At 32.6% G+C, this 22,986-nt stretch overlaps 1 protein-coding gene across 1 annotated transcript; it reads left to right on the top strand.

Moving 5' to 3' along the window:
- Positions 1-18,419: 18,419 nt before the first annotated feature.
- Positions 18,420-21,839, top strand: LOC123700709. Its single transcript, XM_045648022.1, has 2 exons — positions 18,420-18,750; positions 19,138-21,839. Exons 1-2 carry the CDS (start codon positions 18,420-18,422, stop codon positions 21,837-21,839), a joined length of 3,033 nt encoding a protein of 1,010 aa, XP_045503978.1.
- Positions 21,840-22,986: the final 1,147 nt, after the last annotated feature.

Below are 22,986 nucleotides of genomic sequence, written 5' to 3'. Positions count from 1 at the left end.
TTCAATATACAGAATTAACCCTTCTACAGATTTATTATATATCTATATTATAGAAACGATAAATGGTAAATGACCTAACTGTCTACTTTCAAATTAAAAAAAAAATGGTTCATGCCGTTTCCAAAGAGTAGGTGGGTATAATTTTATATACCGAGCTACTTAAACACGTGTAAGATTGTGTAGACTATAACAAGACTTAATTAGTCCTTACTTGTAGCACCCGAAACTTCTGAGCTGTTACACCCACGCACTAATCATTACATCCACAACTCGTTCGCTTTTGTAACAAGAAGTATTAAAATAATGTTAACTTAGTCTGCAAGTCAGGAGCAAATAACACCTTATTCTATAGACCGATACCACAGTATTACAATATTGTGCCGATACGGTTTAGTAGTATATATGCGTTAAAGAGTGAAAATATACATCCATCCATCCTTATCCTTCAAACTCTTATAACTAACAAACTAACAAAATCTTATCCTTACAAACTTTAGCATTTATAATATTAGTAGGATATCATCTAGGAAGAAATTGGTCGTGAAAATCTCTTGCTGGGTTTAACACTCCTTGGATTTGATGTGTAGTTTTATAATATTCAAATGCTTTATATTTGACAAATATATTTGAGAAATATAAAGAATAGAATAAATCGACCGTGGGACAGGATTCGAACCCGCGTCTCTCGTCTTGCCAGACTTTCAAAGCTTCGATGCTTTATATTTTACACCTTCATACAAATACAATCTAGAAAGAAATTGATAATGAAAAGCTGCGGCAGTATCAATCCTTCTTCATGAAATTCAACAATTAATAATTTTACGATACAGTTTTTAAGCCAGCAATAAACGTTTTACAGTGCGATCAAAAATAAAAAGAACTATAAAAGTACTTCGAGTTTATGCGAGCTTTGTTAAGTTGTGTACGATAAGAGAATATTACAAACTAGCTTTCCGCCCGCGGTTTCGCCTGCGTTTTCAAAGAAAAATACAACTTATCCTATGTATTAATACAAGTATTACCCTCTTTATGTGTGCTAAATTTCATTGTAATCGGTTTAGTAGTAATTGCGTGAAAGAATAACAAACATTTATAATCCTACTAATATTATATTATGCGGAATTATGCGGGTTTTCCTTTGAAAACGCGGGTGAAGCCGTGGGCGGAGAGCTATTATATAAGTAGAAATCTACAAACATAGTATTTTATTTATTTATTTTATTTATTTATTTATTACAAAGAACATGTTACATGCGTTTCAGTAAGATATATAGGTACATAACAATTATTACACATAAACATAAGGCATATAGGTACATAACAATTATTAGGTACAAACAAACATACTTCCCTCCGTGCTAGTATTGCTAAATAGCAATATTAAAAGTAAACAATTTAGGCTCGTAGATTCTATATCGATAAGCCAGTAATTAAAAAGCCCAAAAACCGTTCAAAAATACAAGTTTAATTTTAAAATTCATAGCGTCGCCCAATATAAATGCTAATTCGACATATTTGTTGCGAATCGCGATAGCAAACCTTTAAATTCTGCGATACGGTTGTTTTAGCAACTAAATGTGAATAAAGATAAAATAAATATGAATTTTTTTACTTTTGTTGCGTTTTGGTATTTTAGTTTGTTTGAACGCGCTAATCTCAGGAACTACTGGTCCGATTTGAAAAAATATTTCAGAGTTAAATAGCCCATTTATCGAAAAAGTCTGGCTATATAATTATCGTCATGCTAAGACCAACAGGAGCGGAGCACTGCGCGTAAAACCGCCAGGCATCTAGTTCGGTATATTTCAAGGACTGGTCAGTATATTGGATAGATATCCTCCCATACTTCTATGATTAACGTAAAAATTAGTAAGAATCATTAAATATGTGTGTAATGTGTATGTTTGTAACTTTTTAAATACAAGATCTATTAATGGAATTTAGAGATAAAATTTAATAACTAAATTGACTTTCTACGAGATTGACGAGAAAGTATTTTTTTTTTTGTATGACACTGGAAATTTCTAGATAAGTGAAGTTTGAGCTAGCTTTCCCTTTAAATATTGGTACGAAGTCGTTTCCACATAACATAGTTAATACGATCAAAACCGAGTTTAAAAGCTAACGCATAATTATTGCTATTAAAAAGTGTCAACACGGTCCAGCTTAAGGGGAGTCCTTTCAGCGAAGCGGAGTAAAATTGGTTTGCAAGATCAAATTTTTCATGTATTTGCAATTATATGACGCTTCTAGAAAAAATAATCAATACACTTCAAGATATTTCCTAAAAAGTGTGCTAATTTGTTACACAACCACGTGTATTTTGGTCGATCATATTAAATCATAAAAATAGGCTAAAATAAAGATCGAAAACGAATTATTTATTAATGAAATTTCTGATTTTGGAAATAATTTTTATATAAGGATATGTATTTTGATGTACTGCAGAAAACGTGCTAAATTTTGGTTTTCTACTGAAGCCCTGTAATTATTAAATACATATTATATCTCAGAACTTAACGTTGCCCAGCGTTTTCTTTACAAACCGCGCTGCCCACTACCCCGCCAGTCCTGATCAGGCGCTTGCTAACGTAGGACCTGTGTCAAATTATCTCCGCTCGATTTTACGTTTTGAGTAACGATAAATTATTGAAAATGGGTAACAAAACAAACAAAATTCGGAAGAAAGCAGTGTCAGTATCAAAAAAAAGAACAGGAAAAGAGAACTATAAGAAACGGAATGTAAATTGAGTAATATGATAAAAACGTAGTTACTTGATGACACAGAATAAAAATATCAGTTGGTCATAAAGTTTCACCTCGTATGCTTTTATTTCAAAACGATAAAAGCTGCGTTACTGTGAAATAAGAGTTTAGTTTATAATAATTATTAATTTGTTTTATATATATAATACTAGTGGTCCGCCCCGGCTTCGCCCGTGGTACATATTTCGCAATAAAAGGTAGCTTGTGCCCTTTCTCGGGTATCAAAATATCTCAATACCAAATTTCATGCAAATTGGTTCAGTAGTTTAGGCGTGATTGAGTAACAGACAGACAGACAGAGTTACGTTCGCATTTATAATATTAGTATGGATTATTATTACGTAATTGGTGTATTATTTGCATAATTTTGGGGTATAATTATTAATTACAGTTGTTTATTTTAAGGAAAAAAACAATAATGATTATTAGTTAAAAAATAATTGATAATAGTCAAATAATAATGATTATTGACTAATAATAATTATTAATCACTACAGTAAAAGTTCCTTATTGGCGGGGTATATGTTCCATAAAATATATGCCTCGAATACAGAAACCGTGAATACGGAATGGTAATTATTATATTATGGGATTATAGGTTCTACGTTAGGTATAGGTACGTTCCTAGGTGACGATTGAGATTTTTTTCGTGTCTCATTTTTTTTAGTTGACATTATAAACTAGGAAGAGTGCAGTAGACGTTACACAATTTTTGTAACGAATGTGAAAGACGAAACAATAAAACACGCAAAGCGGCTTTTACTATAAACGGAACTACATTTAAAAATATACTAAGTATATTTATTGAGTTATAAGGTTGCTTCCATTCTGTTTATTTACATTCTCAAAAACATCAATCGCGGCAAAGGCGGCTTGGGTCAAAGGCCTCGGCGATATCATTTAACAACATAATATTATGTACTTTAGGCTAAGCGCGCACCACGATTTTAATTTTTGCGACACGATTTCAAAATCGCGCTGTAGAAAATCGCAGAGAGTACGGTGCGCGCACAGCGATAAATTAATAGTGATCCTTACTCACTTTCATCATGGATTTCGTACAAGTTGCTTGTCTTTATTTACTACTTCGGAGGATAAGAAGAAAAAAAAAAAAAAAGAAAATTCGTCTATATTCGACTCATATATTATAAATGCGAAAGTAACTCTGTCTGTCTGTAAATTTGGTATAGATATATTTTGATACCCGAGAAAAGACATAATATGATCGGTTTTATCCCGGAAATCCCACGGGAACGGGAACTATGCGGGTTTTTCTTTGACTGCGCGGTCGATGCCGCGGGTGGAAAGTTAGTCAGAAATACAATGAACTTCGGATGTTGTTGATCGGATGATCCCAAAAAATTCTTTGGCTATTATAGAATGAAAATTCCGCCAAAAGGCCGCCCTTTGTGCTTTTTTATTTTTTTTATTATTGTAACCTTTATGTATATTTTGTTTCTTGTACAATAAAGTGTTAAATAAATAAATTAATTCAAACCTTTGACAGATTACTGAGTTTATGTTTACCAAACAGTACCTACCTATACCACTACAATGTTTACTGTTGGACAGACGAAACACAAGTGAAGTGCCAGCCGGGCCCGAGTGTGCGATTTTATTATCGCAGTGCGCGCGGTACCATACAATTTCATATTCTGCATTTCATTTTCGCGACAATCGCGTCGCGAGCAGTCGCAGCAAAATGTGACAAATCACAATTTTAAAATCGCTGCGATTATTTAATCGCATGTGCGCGCATTGTCATAGTAACTCATACGTTGTATTTCTGCGATAAAATAATCACGCTGCATAAAGTCGTGGTGCGCGCTTAGCCTTAGGCAAACTTGTAATAAGATCTATTTTACTTTCTTATTAGTCCATTTGACAAGGATATTGGGTTAGATATATATATTGGAATAATTTTATTATTATGTATGTACTTATTAAATCCGCGAATAAAAAAATTTTTAGTCGCGAATATAGAAATTGGGTCGCATTTTTTTAATTCCCGAATAGTGAAAACGCGAATAAAGGAAGCGCGAATAAGGAACTTTTACTGTATAATAGATGATAATAGTTAGTTCATAATCATTGTTATTATAGTTCATTGAAAAGTTTGTCTCGTTTCAGCACCATACTATGCCTGATTAAATAAATAGATAATAGATAATAAATACAAGGGGAAGTGGGAGGCGGACACGCGCAGGCTCGCTCGCGCACCCTTCGCACACCTTACTGCCGCCACGTGATCGTAGTGATGTGACTTGACCAACGCTGTACTCGATAGTTTAAAAGAAAAACGATATTTTAACATATTAATATTTGACTTTAATATTAAAACTCTTTTAAAAATATATTAAAAATAATTTTGTGTTGTGTTTTGTATCATACACTTTCTAATATTATGAATGCGAATGTATTATAGTGTAAATGTAAAGTATGTAATGTTACGATATTATATTTTAACCGCTAAATTGATTTTTGAAGGTTTTGGTAGGTATAGAATTGATATATTATATTTAATTATTTATATTGTTTATTATTTCATTTTAAATTATTAATTAATTCTTATTTTTATTTAACATTAAATACTATTATTATTTGATTTATTATTAAAAAATAGTACTAAACCCGATCTTTTATTTTCTTAATTTTAATATTTAAGAAGTCCACACGTTTTTTCAGATATTTCAATTATACATTTTTTTAAACTACTTATAATTAATAGAAGACTTTACTTTATTATTTAAAATTACATATATTTATACTTTCTTCATACATTTCTCCTTTAATAACATATTGAACAATATATTTTCTTATGTTACATATTTATTTACATAACTTATCGATAGCTCAACACGCAATTGATACCTACCCATCCCTATTTGTCACACACACATCTATATAGTATCTATAGCTCATCTGCCTTCGATGCGCACTAAGCAATTTGTGCAATACACGCGCTCTATACTATTCTAATATAATACTCTAAGCTTCTACTGGTAGCAGCAAGTAATATTTATTAGTTACACCAAGTACTTCCATAATTATGTTGTGCTAATTAATAAATTCCTAGTACCTACTTATCTCAGTTTATAAAGTTGTAAATGCTTACTTTATTTACTTTTATATTTACAATCTGACACAAACACTTTTACATTGCTTACATAATAAAAATTGATCACAATTTACTTTTGATATATTTTACACTGTGGCATAGCGCTAACGACGAAAAACAAACGACGCGAGCAGCGCGAGGAGCGCGAGTCACGCGAACGGCCCCCCACACTTCACCTCCTAAAATCTTGCCTCGCGTTGAAATACCTCGCGTTAATTTGTTCTACAAACTAACGCGGAGTGCAAAAGCAAAAATAATCTCGAAAAATAGTTTTCTAATTTATCCCATCCTTTGATGTGGGAATCTAGTACGAAAAGGTTATTTTAAAACGGTTGAAATTTTAAATTGAGATTCCGTCACACGTTTTTAAATGCATTTTGAATTTAGTTCATAAAGTGATACTACACACTTTATGAACTAAATTCAAAATGCATTTAAAAACGTGTGACGTGTGTGTGATTATGGGAACGTTATTAACAGTGTGAGTTTACTTTATCTCTCTCGTGCCATTTTTTAAGATCTGTGCAAATCGCAAGTAAATCGATTGAGACCTATCGATTAGGAATAGCACGAATAAAAAATTATTTTCGTAAAGTGAAAGAACAAAGTATAACTCTATGATAATGTCACATAAATCCTAAAACATCGTTGTCAATTCTGATTGAAACTATCCAACTGCACAAGAGAAATATTATACTGCATGTGTTTTCCTATTTTAAGAGTTAGTTATTTAAAAGTTGAATGAACAAATGTATTGAGTTTGAGTTTTGATGGAAACCCAATTCGACTGAACAAAATTCTAACAATAAAAAAATATTATAATTGTAAGAAAAACTTGTTTCATAACTATTTGGTATAAACCCTTCCTTTATTTGATGATAATAAATATTTTTTCCATACGAATGATCCACAAAGAGCCGTGTTGCTATTTATACGGATTACTAGCGATTTAGAAAATCCTTTTGTTGAAAAAATTTCTTTTTCCTCGTGTATACGAAGAGAACTTTACGATGGGATCTATTTGACCCTATGAAGGGTTGGTTTAATTCATAAGTGAAAAGGTTAAAACACTATATAAAATACCTAGTATCGAATTTTGCTGAAAATAAAAATTTTGGGTGATTCTTTGTGTCACTTACGTAATAAAAATCCATACTAATATTATAAATGCGAAAGTAACTCTGTCTGTCTGTCTGTTACTCAATCACGCCTTAACTACTGAACCAATTTGCATGAAATTTGGTATAGAAATATTTTGATACCCGAGAAAGGACATAAGCTACTTTTTACCCCGGGAAATAGGATAGGTTTTATCCCGGAAATCCCACGGGAACGGGAACTATGCGGGTTTTACTTTGACTGCGCGAGCGAAGCTGCGGGTGGAAAGCTAGTTGCATATAAAAGTTAAATATTGGAATATTTTTTTTTATATCTTTATTGTACAGAAAAAGTAAAGCCTTATTTTTTCTCATATTGTACCATATTCGTGATTTGTTTCAGTCAAAACATAGTGTGTAGGTATATTGAATTTTTAAACACGTTATTAATTCGATACAACAAACGTTCAAAAATCATTTGAAATCCTTTTATATAAAAGATAAATTAACTTTTAATCCCGCGTAATTTTATAACATTTTAGTTCAAGATAAAATGTCGGTAAAAATAATACAAAATAATAAAATTACGCCGCAGCTGTGGCCAGCTTATTCCAATACGAACCAATATATAATTTGTTTCCTTAAGCTTAAAATTCTTTCAATTTTGCGCCATGATTTATAAATGAACTCTGGAATAAATGATTCATTTACATGCTGTATTTTATAAAAATTATATTCTATTTTAAAATGATGTGAAGTAAAATTTAACATCACGTAGATTGACCAATCGAGCGAAAGATGGATATTAAATATTTTATAGTTTCTTGGCGATAAAATCACTGCATTAATTATTATATTATTCTGTATTTTTGCATATTTATGTTTTATGCAATAAAGTAATAAAAAAATATAATATTGCTGCAATCATGTAACATAATATATTAGTGCATAAATGATTTACTTCGTTATAGCAACAAATAATACTAGTGTATGATTAAAACGGGATCTATGATTAATTGTTATTATAATGTTTTTAAATGCTTTCTGTTAAATCATTTCAACTTTTTTATGTCTTGCTTGCATGTTGTAGGTACAAAAAATACTGACTTCATAAATACTTGTAAAATTAACATTAGTAAAAAATCGAGTTTGAGTTCGGATGTCGTACTATTTCGAGTCTTTTATAAACGTCAGAGATCCAATATTTATACATCAGATAATCCAATATTTATACATCCAATATATATTTTTTAAACTAACTTATAATATTATCCTACCCGCTAATCGCTTCCACTCATGCCTTGTAATACACTGTGACGTAACGTCACTCATAAGGAGAGAGATCCTCGCATAAAATGTGCATTAGCGCGAACAAATCAGACTTTTTTAAAGTTTACATGAATTAAAAAATCGAGTTTGAGTGTGGTTATCGAGCTTTTTTGATTTTTCCAATCTATTTTAGTCTGAGATCCAATATTTATAATTCACAGATATCCAATGTTTTACACTATAACTTATAATATTATCCTACCCGCTAATCGCTTCCTCTTATGTCTTGTACTACACTGTGACGTCACGTCACTCATAAGGAGAGATCCTCGCATAAAATGTGCATTAGCGCGAACAAATAAATGCTCTTATCCTTGCTTGAGATTTGTGGATGGAGCTCAGTATAAATCTCCGTTTGTTTTAAAGTCAGCTTATTTATTCGCGGTGTTTATTTTGGAAGTTCTGTTTAGTTTTATGGATTATGTCATTTTAGCGCTGTTTGTAGAGGTTCTGTGCTTAATACTAGATAGTGTAGATAATTATGCAGAAATTATTTAAATGATATGCACATTTTTCTTTTATATTGTGATCGTAAAAAATTACATAGGTACACATTTATTTTGTTACTTTTTTTTATATTTAATGATTCAGCCCACTTATTTAGTAAAATATCTATTCTATAATAAATATCTCTTATCTAAATCCGTTGCGTAGTTTTAAAGATACAAAGGGACATAGGGACAGAGAAAGCGACTTTGTTTTATGCTTTGTAGTGATAAGTGTATATATTACCTCTATATATTATAATAGTACTTAGCATAGAGGTAATATATATAATATATAGTGATAAGTGTATATAATCTATAGTAAGTTAGCAATGATCATTGATCAGTATTTGTGCCTTCCCAGAAAGACAAGACCACACAATTCAGCCCAACCTCTAGAAATGCTGACGCATCTAAGGTCTGGACCTTCACATTGTTATAATGTCTTTAATAGAACAGATTTACACGACTATTTTATGTGGAATAATGGATTCCATTTGACCTTTCACGTTCTAAAGCTTTTAGGCGACCTTTCAAATTTATCCGCCTAACCTAGGCACGTTTCAGCTCGTTGCTTTTATAAAATTATTTGATATAAAGATTCGTAAGGGTATTTACACTGTAATAAAATACTGTCTGTTAGATATTGTAATTTGTAACCGACTCGAGAAAGAAGATTCTTTAAAAATTTTCTTTGTCGATTCAGGACAAGGTCTTATACAAAAGGCGTGTCTATTTTTAATAATTCTGTTTGAATCCACTGTTAAAAAGCTTAAATTCACTTTCAAATTTATAACAGCTTTAATCAATTACATTAAGTAAGTAGTACATAATAATCCATACTAATATTATAAATGCGAAAGTAACTCTGTCTGTCTGTCTGTTACTCAATCACGCCTAAAATACTGAACCAATTTGCATGAAATTTGGTATGGAGATATTTTGATACCCGAGAAAGGATAGGCTACTTTTTATTGCGAAATATGTACCACGGGCGAAGCCGGGGCGGACCGCTAGTATTATATATCTGGAAGAAATCTAACGCATAACATACACTAAAATTGTCCTTAATACTTATTATCTCTTTTTTTATCTTCTTTCGCCGTCTTTTTCCCGCCAACAAGAAAAACACGGACAGTAAAAATACTTCTATTGTATTTCGCAATCACTACATCGGTATGCGCACTATTTAATTATTCCCAGTATTTATCTAAAAACACAAACCGGGATTCATCTCATACCTGAGCTGGCTGCTTAATTGGATTTTGCATATAATTGCATCAAGTGAATGTTAAAGCAAGATATTTTCGCCTGATATAGCACTGCATTGTGCGAAGCTATTTGTAATCAAAGCGTAAACAGCAAGAATGCCTTCCCATTTCTTTATAGCTTTAGGTTCTGTTTTAAACCGATTTCTAAAAAGGAAAGAGAAGTCCCGTATCCTCTAATGGTATGGGGAAGATGCATTTATTCATTCCTCTGTTTCACTGATTGATTTTCTATGGGGACAAGTACCTACTACTAGACACAGAAGGCTGATCACATATACAGCCTTCTGTGTCCTGCCAGAACGGCACATTTTTTTTTTCTTTGTCTGCACCGGGAATCGAACTCAGGTCAAAAAAGAAGGAGTTTCTCAATTCGACTGTATATTTCGGCTTGGTAGCAGAATTTTCGACTGGGAGAACCGATTTTGCTGGCCTGCCAAATGCCATTTAAATTTGGTTCCGTTCCGAAAATTTTAAGGCGGTTTTTACTTTTTCGTTCTTTAACAAAAAAGTAAAAACCGTCCATCTTCTTTCCACCATCATCTTTAAGCCTACATTGAAATTCTCGTTTCAGCTCGAATTGAGTTATTCAGAAAGTGATAAGGGGTAAGATGACGCATCAATAGTTTTTACAGCGTAAGGCGATATTTTAAATAAAGATATAAAGGGATCGTGATCTGCTGCCTAAAAGGTCTTCAATAAAATAGAGAAAACTATTGGCTTTACAATATACATACTATTTTTGTAAAATATTTGTATGAACGTAGAATTCTTAAAATCTGGTATTCTGCCAGAACCACTTCGGTAGAGTGCTCCAAATAATATTACATGCCTCTTTACCAATGTGAATTGTGTAATTTCTTATTTTAGGCTAATTGAAAAGGTTTTCAATCGTAGTATCCGGGACAATATTAAAATTTATAACAATTAGTTCAATTTTCATATTAAAAATAACTTATAAAAAATAAAACTTCTTAGTTACATGTTTTATGGATGTATGAACCTAACCTAACCTAACCTTAACTAAACTAACCGTTAAATTACACGTCGCTTACAACAAAACCTTCTACAGCCTTTGTTTCAACCTAAATATTAATTTTCTATTATACACATTACACACACATACAATTAAGGCAATTCTTCCAACAAATAAAAATCATACCATAATCATAAAAATCATCGATGTCTATAAATAATAATCCTATATTCAAACTAAACCAATGTATTTAACGAATCCCAAACTTGAGACAGTTCCAAAATTTAATTACGTATTATCCAACCTTTGCGATGAAAACAATTCTACAAGCCTTTGCTTAATATAGGGTTAACTAGGTAGCCGTGGTTTAAAGATCCCTACAGTGGCATTTGACCTTTTGTTAGGGCAGAACTGACCGTGGTGTGAGTGTTAAGATTCAGCGATTTTATAGAGGACAGGTTTTTTGGCGTTATTCTTACAAACTTAATATTATGTAAAATGCTTACCCAAATTTAAATCGAGGTTATTACAAGGAACGACATTGTGATGAAATAAGAATTATTATTATTAAGAAGTTAAAACTGCAACTAAACTAGGTAAATTGTAAACAGGTTAGTGCTAAAAGACGTAATTTCTCAGCATATTCTGGCCAATATGCAGCACTGACTTTCAATAGCACCAACATTTTATTGTAAAGAAATATTTTAACAATGAATTTTATATGACACAGCTGAATTCTTTTACATTAAAATTAAAATAGTTAGGTACTAGTATACTATTCGTATATTATTGTAATGGTAACTTGTTCTTGTTTATATTCACCAAACAAATACATATTAAGATTTTCAAAATCGCTCTCTCTCTTCACTTGGGAAATACAAAGGTCCAAAGTCCAGTTGACATCGTCCATTGGAAGGTTAATTCAGTTCGGTTGAACAACTTTATTCACTGAGTGGTAGTTTTGAATCGATGCCTCCCTAATCGTCAGGAACGCCTGATTTTCGGATTTAATTAAGTTCGTTAAATAGTTCGGTTATTGTTTACATTTTGTGTCTTTGTTGTTGACGTCATTACTGTTGATATTGGTAGTACACGTTTTCATGTCATGCAGGTATTCATTATTTATTTAAGAAGTTTATAAAATTCGTAATTTGCTAAAAAGTTACCGTTAATTGTAGTGTGTGGCATATTTGTGTTTATTTTGATAAAATAGATAGTTTTTAAATGATATATAAGTAAAAAAAAAATCATAATCGATTTACAAGTAAAAGTGTAAAATCAGGCAACTTACTCCCGTTCCTTTATTTACAGAACTGTACCTTCACTTTATAGCATTAAAAATGTCGTATTTCAATAATAATTGTTTCGTAATATTATACTTATAATGGAAACATTACTAGTACCACAGACTAATAATAATATACTACGTATACAACTAGTGCTAACTTGAACTCTTTTAATTAACCAAACCCGCTCGGGTATTCATTCTATCTTTCCAAGATTTCATCAAAAACCAAAGTAACAAGATGACGATTCATCATTAGTCGTAATATACTTGAAAGGCTTCTATCGCCTCTAATGTCTTAAATCTTAATCTTATCTCGATTACCCGGAATGAACCTTATTACATAGATGTTAAGATCATTTTCCTCTGCTGATAAAGATGAGATTTTTCGGGATCAATCATTAGAACTTCTGGGAAAGTTTGTAATGGCATTACATTCGTATCCTGACAACGAAGTCAGCGCTTTTTGATTGAACACATTACTGGGTAAACCCGTTTTTCTGCAAAATAGTTATATTTAAATTCCAATGCCAATATCTGAATATTTTGACGGCAGTTATACAGCGTGTACCTATGAAAAAATTGCATTCATAAATTTTTAAACTACGCTATAATTAACATTTTCATTATGAATATTATGATAAAGATGTTATGTTAGATGTTTAATTGAAGTTAACATAAATAAGTGATCGCATCGCTGTGCTAGTTGGAGTGGGGGGTGTTAGGTTTTTTCGTTACGGAATTTTTACATTCATTCGCCGCGCTCAAAGTCTGAGATAAAAGCTATTCAATAGCTAAAAAACGTATTTTTAATGTAATATACGATTGATTTCTTAAAATGGCAACCGATTGTTTTTAAAGGATAAAATTTAAAGTCACTATTATATTTATTCTCAAAGTGGGACACAAACTAAAGTTTCTGCTCTACTTCGAAACTTAGGACACTCTGTATTATCTATTTTCATAGCCTATTACAATGTTAGTTCTATGAATACAGTTCTGCAGTGTAAGTTAAACAGACCCATCACCTAAGTAAAGATAGTAACTTAGTATATTTAGCAGAGATTCCAACTTGTTGGTTCAGGCCTTGTCAGAAATTATGCGGCCAAATAATAAGATTTGACATCGTGAATTTAGAGGTATACAGGTGTACAAATTGATTTGTTGGAATAATTTAAAGTCATCGTTAGTAAGGGCTTTGCAGAATTGTATAATTGCCACATAGTTAAGTTATTTAAGTCCTTCTCAAGATGTATATTATACTAACTTCGTAATATTATTTAAAAAGAAAATTTTTGGAGACAATGAACATAATATTGTTATGATGTTAAAATGAGTTTTTGATTTATTAATACGTTACTATAATTTAAATTAGGATTAAAAGTTATATTTTGGAACTCTCATTGGCCGACTAATAAAATAAAAAAGTATTTAACGTTTATTGACAACCCTAATTAACTGTCATGTCATAGAAAATCTGCGAAATAACCAGGTCTAGAGGGCAGAGTGCACAAAACCTCGTTACGTGTGTATAGTTAACGTGTCGCTAACGATGTGAGCGCTTTGTGTAGGGTTACCACTTGTTGTTTTTTTTGTGGAATATATTTTAATTTTATTTTTACTTTTATGTTACAGGATGTTGGTGAACATTGAGAGCGGTGATGTGCATTTGATACACATTAAGCTTCGGGTCATAATTCCTGATGACATCGATGTAAATGTACTTGGACTGGTAGACAACAAGTAAATAAAATAATTGAGAACATGAATTTGAGTTGTTTTATTTAAAATTTAAGCAAAATGCAAACCTATAAGCATGCCATAAATATTTAAAATATTATATAAGTATTAAAAATGTAAAGCACTATTTACGTATACTAATATAATATATCAAAATCAATAATTATTGTTCGTTAGTCTCGCTAAATCTCGAGAACTACTGGGTTGATTTAGCTGATTTAGGTTTTGATATTATGTTATGTTTATGTGCTAGTCGAGGGTTAACGGTGAATAACATAAAAAGTAACGAATTAAACATGATTATCTAAAATGTTTTCATACAATCGTTTTATCACAGTCTCAAAAGCATATCGTGAACAACATGGCCACCCGATGTTGTCAGAAGCGCACTGCACTTTTTACTCAGCTAATGAATCACAGGAAGGCACAGCACATAAATTTGCGCTCATTATGCTTCAGCTTTTAACGTGCACTAAAACGCCATCTAGCGACGTGACACCGTTTCTTGTTCAGCTCGAATTAGTTTAGAAATCGTATGTTTTTTTATGTTTTCTGTAGTTGATAAGACTTTACTGTCGTTATGTATATATTTATAATATCTAATTGTTATGCTTAATTTGAATAATTATTAGAAAACATGGGAATAATAATTTCAATCCCTTTTCCAGACTTCACAACTGAAATTTTTAATTCTACGCTTAGGCTCTAGGCTAGTAAGTGTCATAACACAAAATTAGAGGCTTTTAACGCACTTATTAAACACTAGCCGCTCCGCGCGGTTTCACCCCCGTGGCTTCTCTCCTGTTAGTCGTAGCGTGATGGTATATAGCCTTTTTTTTATAGTGGGGAAATCTTCCAAAGATACCCACGGCCCCCGGAGTAGGAGCCGTGGGTTATGTCGGATTCTTACCGACTAAAACCCCACTGTGTTCCGTCGAGCCGCTTTAATGAGGGGGCCGCGGGTATTTGTTAGAATTCTTCCGCAACCCCCTCGGCATGGTATATAGCCTAGCCTTCCTCGATAAGTGAGCTATCTAACACCGAAAGAATTTTTCAAATCAGACCAGTAGTTCCCGAGATTAGCGCGTTAGAACAAACAAACAAACAAACTCTTCATCTTTATAATATTAGTATAATTAATGTATGATAGCAATCAAACATGTGTTTAAAATCTTAACCTCTATGGCAAAAACACGTTTAAAAAATGTTCTAATTCCCACACTGCAGCTTCAATCGAATAAAAATAGAAATGTGAAACGAACGAAACAATGTTTAAATCCAGTATGATCAGAATAGTGTGTGAATAACTCGAAAAACAAAGTTTAATAGTTTGATGCTACAATAACCGGCCGTAGTATCACCGGATATCCTCACTTCAAAACGGACGTAATAGCGAAAACTCTTTGTTTTTAAACTTATAGCATTGTATAAATTGACGTTTTGGCGGGATTCACTTAAACACTCAACACTTTAAATTACTTTATTTTTACTTTAACACAATATTACACAAGTTACACAAGATACACAAGGCAGATAGTTGACATGAAATTTCTTATACGTATTCAACAAAACATTTCGCTAGTGCGATGCAAAAGTAAAGTGTCGCCATCTATTGGTAACTTATGACACTAATTGTCGTAACTTGACATATTGTAACATAATTAGACATTCCGCCCACCAAGGACTAGTCCGGAACAAAAAAACAACTAAAATATACCTCTAAACAAAACAAAAAATAACTAAACAAAACGTTACCGATACCGCCCACCGTGATACATCAACGTAGTGGCGTTAAACTCATACACAAACAAATACATATTAGCACACTTCAATCAACTGACCTTCCTAAAATTGAACAACTTTATAAGATAATCTTCTATTAACTAATCCTTTTATTTAGGCAAAATACTAATTTTACTTAACGGTCGTTTTAAATATCCATTCTTACACTTAATTGTTACAACACGAGTTATATTATCTGATCCAATATGTTTGTTTACAATTTTTCCTAAAATCCATTTAGAAGGTGGAACGTTATCATCTCTAATTATACAAATATCATTAATATTAGGTTCTTCTAATTTCGAATTCCATTTATACCTCTGATTTAAAGTAACCAAATATTCTTTAGACCATCTACGCCAAAAATTATTAACCATTTTTTGAATAACATTCCATCTTTCTAATTTATTTACATTACAATCATCATAATTACGATCACTTATATTTATAACCGGTTCACCTATTAAAAAATGACCTGGGGTCAGTGGGAGAGGGTCATCTGCTTCACTACTAATAACAGAAATTGGCCTAGAATTAAGACATGCTTCGATCTGTGATAGTACTGTAGCTAATTCCTCATACGTTAAAATGCTGTCACCTATGACCCGTTTCAAATGGTTCTTAGCACAACGCACTCCGGCCTCCCATATCCCTCCAAAATTAGGTGATTGCGGCGGTATAAAATGCCACGTCGTAAATTCCAATGTAAGAAGTTCCGCAATTTCATTAGGTAAACTGGATTTAGCAGAGTCAAACATTTCTTGTAAATGTTTGTCCGCACCAACAAAGTTTGTGCCATTATCACTGAACAAATCCTGGCAACGTCCACGTCTAGACGTGAAGCGTCTAAAAGCGGCGATAAATCCCTTAGCGGTTAAATCTGTTACAGCCTCAATGTGTATAGCCCTTGTGACCATACAGACGAAAAGACAAATGTAGCCTTTATAAGACTTTGCCCCTCGACCTGGAGAAAACTTAATATTGACTGGGCCTGCATAATCAACACCGGTTGCCGTAAATGGCTTGCAAGGCTTCAGTCTAGTATCTGGAAGCTGTCCCATTAACTGCACTCTCGATGCTTTCGAATATCGTAAGCACGTGAGGCACTTCCTATAATGTTGTTTTACTAGATCCCTACAACGTACTATCCAATATTTTGTCCGAATGTAATTTATCATGATTTGCGGTCCACCGTGCAAAGTTTTTTCGTGAGCATCCGATATTAACAACTGGGTAAGATGAGACTTAGCTGGCATAATTATCGGGTGCTTCGTGTTATGGTTTGCGTGAGCCTTATCAATCCGACCACCGACTCTTAATATTCCATTTCGATCTAAAATGGGACAAAGAGTACGAAGGGGACTTCTCTTCGGTATATCCTTTTTATTCTCTAAAACCTTGATCTCTTCTTCAAACGCAATCCCTTGAACCTGTTTAATACATTTTTCTAATGTTTCATTCATTTCATTTACTGTTACAAACTTCGGCAAAATTTTCCTTTCTTCCTTCTTCAGTAATATTCTTCGACAATAAGAAATAACCTTTAGCATTTTAGTCAAATTAGAAAATTTTAACCATTCAAAATCTTCACATTTATCTTGTTTTACTATTAATGATACTTGTCTTCTTTCTTCATCTGTATCTACTATCTCTGGATTTTTCATTTCAATATTTCTGTTCTTCAACCATTCCGGTCCGTACCACCATAGTGAATGTGAAAGTAATTCTGTTGGAGTCAAACCTCTAGATGCACAATCAGAAGGATTGGCTTCGGTTGAAACATGACCCCATTGATCATAATCCATAATAGTTAAAATCTCTGATACCCGATTGCTTACGAATGTTGTCCATTTGCTTGCACCGCCCTTCAGCCATGCCAAAACGATTGTAGAATCAGTCCATCCGTAAATGTTATCTTTGCATACCTTCATCACTTGAGATACTTCGTTCACAAGTTTCGCAGCAAGCACAGCCCCACATAACTCTAAACGAGGTATAGAAACTTCCTTCTCTATAGGTGCTACTTTTGTTTTAGCTGATACTAACCTGACATGTATAGATTCATCGTGATTGATGACTCTCATAAAAACTGCAGCAGCATAAGCAGATCTTGATGCGTCTGAGAAGACATGTAGTTCAACATGACTTTGACTAGTGCAACAAATCCACCTTGGTAACTTATACATGGTGCCGAAACCTAAGATGGACTTTGGACTTTGAAAGACTTAGAAAAATTTCCGTTAAGTAGAACTTGTAAAAATTTCATATTTTATTATATGGACTTAGAAAATATTTGAAGATATTTTATTCTAAGGACTTGTAAAAATTTCATAATTTATTATATGGACTTAGAAAATATTGGAGATTTTATTCTAAGGACTTGGAAAAATCTGATAGTTTATTATATGGACTTAGAAAATATTTGAGATTTTATTGTAAGGACTTGGAAAAATCTGAGAATTTATTATATGGACTTGGAAGAAATTTCTGAATTATTCTATAGACTTGGAAGATTATTGAAACTTTGAAAATTTTAAAATTTATAAAACTATATTATTAATATTTAATTTAATATGGCTTCAAAAGTAATTAAAAATCAAGCGGATTTGTTGTCAAGATTAGAAAAGGCACAAATAAACTTTAAGAAGAGTCCGAAAGGTAGAATCACTAAGCAGTATTTGGAAACTAGAATAAAAAATTTGGAAGATTTTTATTTAGAATTCAAACGAAATCATACAGAGCTAATACAAATAGTAACATCGGAACAACTAGAATCTTTACCATATTTTATAGAAGACGACTATAATAAGTTTGAGGAGATATACATAGACCATGTGACGGAACTAAAAGAGAAGCTTGAAGAAGTGTTCAATAACCCGATACCAACATCGAATACGATGACTAGTGACGATGTAAAGCTACCGAGAATTAATTTACCAACATTTTCAGGAAAATATGAGGAGTGGCAGACATTTTACGATATGTTTTTGTCGCTTATACACAATAATGAAAAATTATCACCCGTGCAAAAAATGCATTATTTAAAGAGTAGTATCTCGGGAGAACCAGAGAATTTGTTACGAAATTTTCCTACTGTTGATAAAAACTACCAAGAGGCTTGGAACCAATTAACAAAACGATACAATAATAAAAGATATAATTTAAATGCTGTTCTAAAAAAGTTATTTGGACAAAAACAAATTAATAGTGAATCTGCACAAGCGATTAAGCAACTTCTGGATACAACTACATCAGTATTACAAGCGCTAAATAATATGGGAATACCAACAGCAACTTGGGATGCAATTGTGATTTATTTGGTAGTTTCAAAGCTTGATGTACAATCGCATAAACTATGGGAGAATCAGATAAGCACGTCATGTGCCGATGAATTGCCAACTTGGTCTCAGTTGGTGGATTTTTTGGAAGCGAGATTTCGTAGTTTGGAGATGATAGATTCGGGAAAACAAGCTGTAAGACATGAGACGTCACAAAAGAAGCAATTGGTTAAAAGTTCTTTTCACGGAGCTATCCTACAGAATAAGAAGACAGATAATATATGTTCAGTTTGTGGTGAAAATCATTATATAAATGCATGCACACAGTTTAAGAAGCAATCAGTAGAAGAACGAAGGAATCACGTACAGAATAAGGGATTATGCTTTAATTGTTTGCAACCTACACATATTGTAAGTAAATGTCGACAATCAATTTGTTGCAAGAAATGCGGACGTAGACATAATACTATGTTGCATTTAGAGAAGACAGGATTCATTGAAAACACTCAAAGGACACAAGAAGAAAATGATGGGATTGAGAATAAAACTTCGTCTACGCTAGTAGAATCAAAGATTGTGGCAAATTTTGCCAAAAGAGAGCATAAAAGCTATCATGTTCTGCTAGCTACGACACTACTTAAGGCTCAGTCAAACAATGGTAACTTATTTATGGTACGAGCATTGCTAGACCAAGGCTCGCAAGCGTCATTTGTAACTGAAGCAACTGTTCAGTTACTCGGTCTTAAACGTACATCTGTTAATGGTTTGGTATCAGGTCTGGGAGATGGTCAAATGCATATTAAACATGTAGTAACATTATGTTTAAAATCGCGTCATAACTCAGAATTTTCTATTAATGTTAAGGCTTATGTATTAACTTCACTTACGTCTATGCTTCCATGTGTGAAATTAGATGCTCCGAATTGGCTCGAACTCGAGAATGTAGAATTAGCGGACCCAGGTTATGCAACACCAGGTAAGATTGATGTTTTATTAGGGGCAGAAGTTTATGCTGAGATTTTATTAACAGGTATGATGAAACAACCCAAGGGAAATTTAATAGCGCAGAATACGGCCTTTGGTTGGGTTTTATCGGGTAAGGTATCTGATTCACTTTCAGATAAATACAAGGCTAAAAGTTTTCATTTACAGGTTAGAACTGACGATGATTTTTTGAAGCGTTTTTGGGAACTAGAAGCTGAGCCAGATATGATTGTTAAGAAATTTACAAGAGAGGAACAATTGTGTGAAGAGCTGTATGAAAAATCAACTGTACGAAATCGAGATGGAAGGTATGTTGTTACATTGCCATTTAAAAATAAGGATCCTGAGTGCCAGTATGGAGAATCGATAGATATAGCTAAGAATAGATTAGTCGCTTTAGAAAGAAGGCTTAAGAATAATCCTAAATTATATGAGGAATATAGACGAGTAGTAGAAGAGTACTTAGTTCTTAATCATATGTCTTTAGTCGAAGAAGATGATTTAGATAATCCAACGGCTGTCTATCTTCCGCATCATGCTGTTGTACGGGAGGATAAAGATACGACAAAGGTTCGTGTAGTTTTTAATGCTTCTAGTAAGGGAACAAATAATGTGTCATTAAATGATGATCTTATGATTGGACCAAAAATCCAACAAGATCTCAGACATATATTAATGAGGTGGAGAACCCATCCCATTTGTATAGTGGCTGATCTTGTAAAAATGTACCGTCAAGTATTTATTAATCCAAGACAGACAAATTTTCAGAGAATTTTATGGAGAACTTTACCGGATCAACCAATTAAACATTTTAAATTGCTCACTCTAACATTTGGAACCGCGTGTGCACCATATCTTGCTGTTAAAACTTTACAACGTTTGGCAGAAGATGAGAAACTTAAATTTCCAGTAGCATCAGAAATTACTAAAAATGATTATTATATTGATGATCTAATGACAGGTTGTGATACATTACAAGAAGCTAAAATTATTTACAATGAAATGAATAAATTAATGAAATCTGGAGGATTTACACTTCAAAAATGGAGCTCTAATTGTAAGGAATTATTAAAGTATATTGGAGAAGATAATAAAGAAAAAGAAGAATCTATGCTAATTAAGGTTGATAATATGGTAAAAGTTTTAGGAATTTCATGGAATCGTAGTTCAGATAGATTTGTTTATTCAATCAATTTACCGGAGATAAAATTTCCTATCACGAAAAGACAAGTTTTATCTAATATTGCTCAAATGTTTGATCCAATGGGTTGGATTGCACCAGTAATCATTGTTGCTAAATTATTTATTCAAAAAATATGGAAGGCGCATTTAGATTGGGATGATGCATTACCTGAAGATTTGAACGAAATTTGGCTTAACATACGACAGCAATGCAAGGAAATTCAACGAGTAGAAATACCAAGGTGGATTTGTTGCACTAGTCAAAGTCATGTTGAACTACATGTCTTCTCAGACGCATCAAGATCTGCTTATGCTGCTGCAGTTTTTATGAGAGTCATCAATCACGATGAATCTATACATGTCAGGTTAGTATCAGCTAAAACAAAAGTAGCACCTATAGAGAAGGAAGTTTCTATACCTCGTTTAGAGTTATGTGGGGCTGTGCTTGCTGCGAAACTTGTGAACGAAGTATCTCAAGTGATGAAGGTATGCAAAGATAACATTTACGGATGGACTGATTCTACAATCGTTTTGGCGGGATTCACTTAAACACTCAACACTTTAAATTACTTTATTTTTACTTTAACACAATATTACACAAGTTACACAAGATACACAAGGCAGATAGTTGACATGAAATTTCTTATACGTATTCAACAAAACATTTCGCTAGTGCGATGCAAAAGTAAAGTGTCGCCATCTATTGGTAACTTATGACACTAATTGTCGTAACTTGACATATTGTAACATAATTAGACAAGCATTATACACTAGGGGCTCTGTGACTACAGGCCATTATGATCCTTAGCTTAAAGCAGTAGAGTTAAAACTTCTTTATCTTCTGCATGTTAGAATTTGGGTTGAAATTTAAGTAACGTTTTAGTGAGGGGTCAGTTCTTAAAAGGTTATTTTTATGTTAAGCTAATATAGCTTAAAGCTAGTAAGCCACTATTCTATTCAAGTGACGTTTGTGAGCATCACTTGAATAGATATATACAGTACATTTCTATATTTGGCAGGAAAGTTAACTATGTGATTGTGAAGCATAGTTGCTAATATTTTTAGCTAATGAGGTTTCGTTAATTTGAAAGCATTCTAAGTAATTTACGTATCTGCCTATGTCGTCTAATATGGTATATTTTAAAGACAATGTTATTTTCTAACGGGTTTAATGTAAGACTTCAACTAAATAACTAAATACTATAGAACTTTGGACGTAATGAGATAGTTGTTTAATGTACATAATATTTATAATATTAACACTACTGCATAACAAAATTATAAAGAGGATTTTTCTACTGTAAAATACTAGCTGTGCTCTGCGGTTTTACCCGCATTACTCCGCGCCTTAGCGTGACGATGTATATAGCCTATTCTTCCTCAATAAATGGGCTATCTAACACTGAAATAATTTCTCAGTTCGGACCTGTAGTTACTGAGATAAGCCCGTTCAAGCTAACAAACTCTTCAGCTTTAATATAATATTCGTCTGCTAGGTAGATTAATAACTACATAGGTAATTCGGTGCATTGTTTGTCTTGCTTTTCTCAAAGGAATTGTCTACTTGAGACATTTCTTTGTTTGCCTTTACCAGGATAGTTAATTAAATAGAACTTTAATGAATAATTACGTAGTTATTAAGTTGAATTAATCTCGTAGATTGTGGGAAATTATTCAGTGCTTTATGTCATGTTCA

Source organism: Colias croceus, chromosome 2 (genome assembly GCF_905220415.1).
Source record: "Colias croceus chromosome 2, ilColCroc2.1".
In the NCBI taxonomy this organism is placed as follows: Eukaryota; Metazoa; Arthropoda; class Insecta; order Lepidoptera; family Pieridae; genus Colias; species Colias croceus.
This window is presented reverse-complemented; position numbering and strand designations above follow the sequence as displayed.

Bases quoted from the DNA above. Each gene is read 5' to 3' on its own strand.
- LOC123700709 (XM_045648022.1), top strand. From the start codon at position 18,420: ATGGCTTCAAAAGTAATTAAAAATCAAGCGGATTTGTTGTCAAGATTA. The intron at 18,751-19,137 runs GTGACGATGTAA...GAATACCAACAG, and splicing joins AACATCGAATACGATGACTA to CAACTTGGGATGCAATTGTG.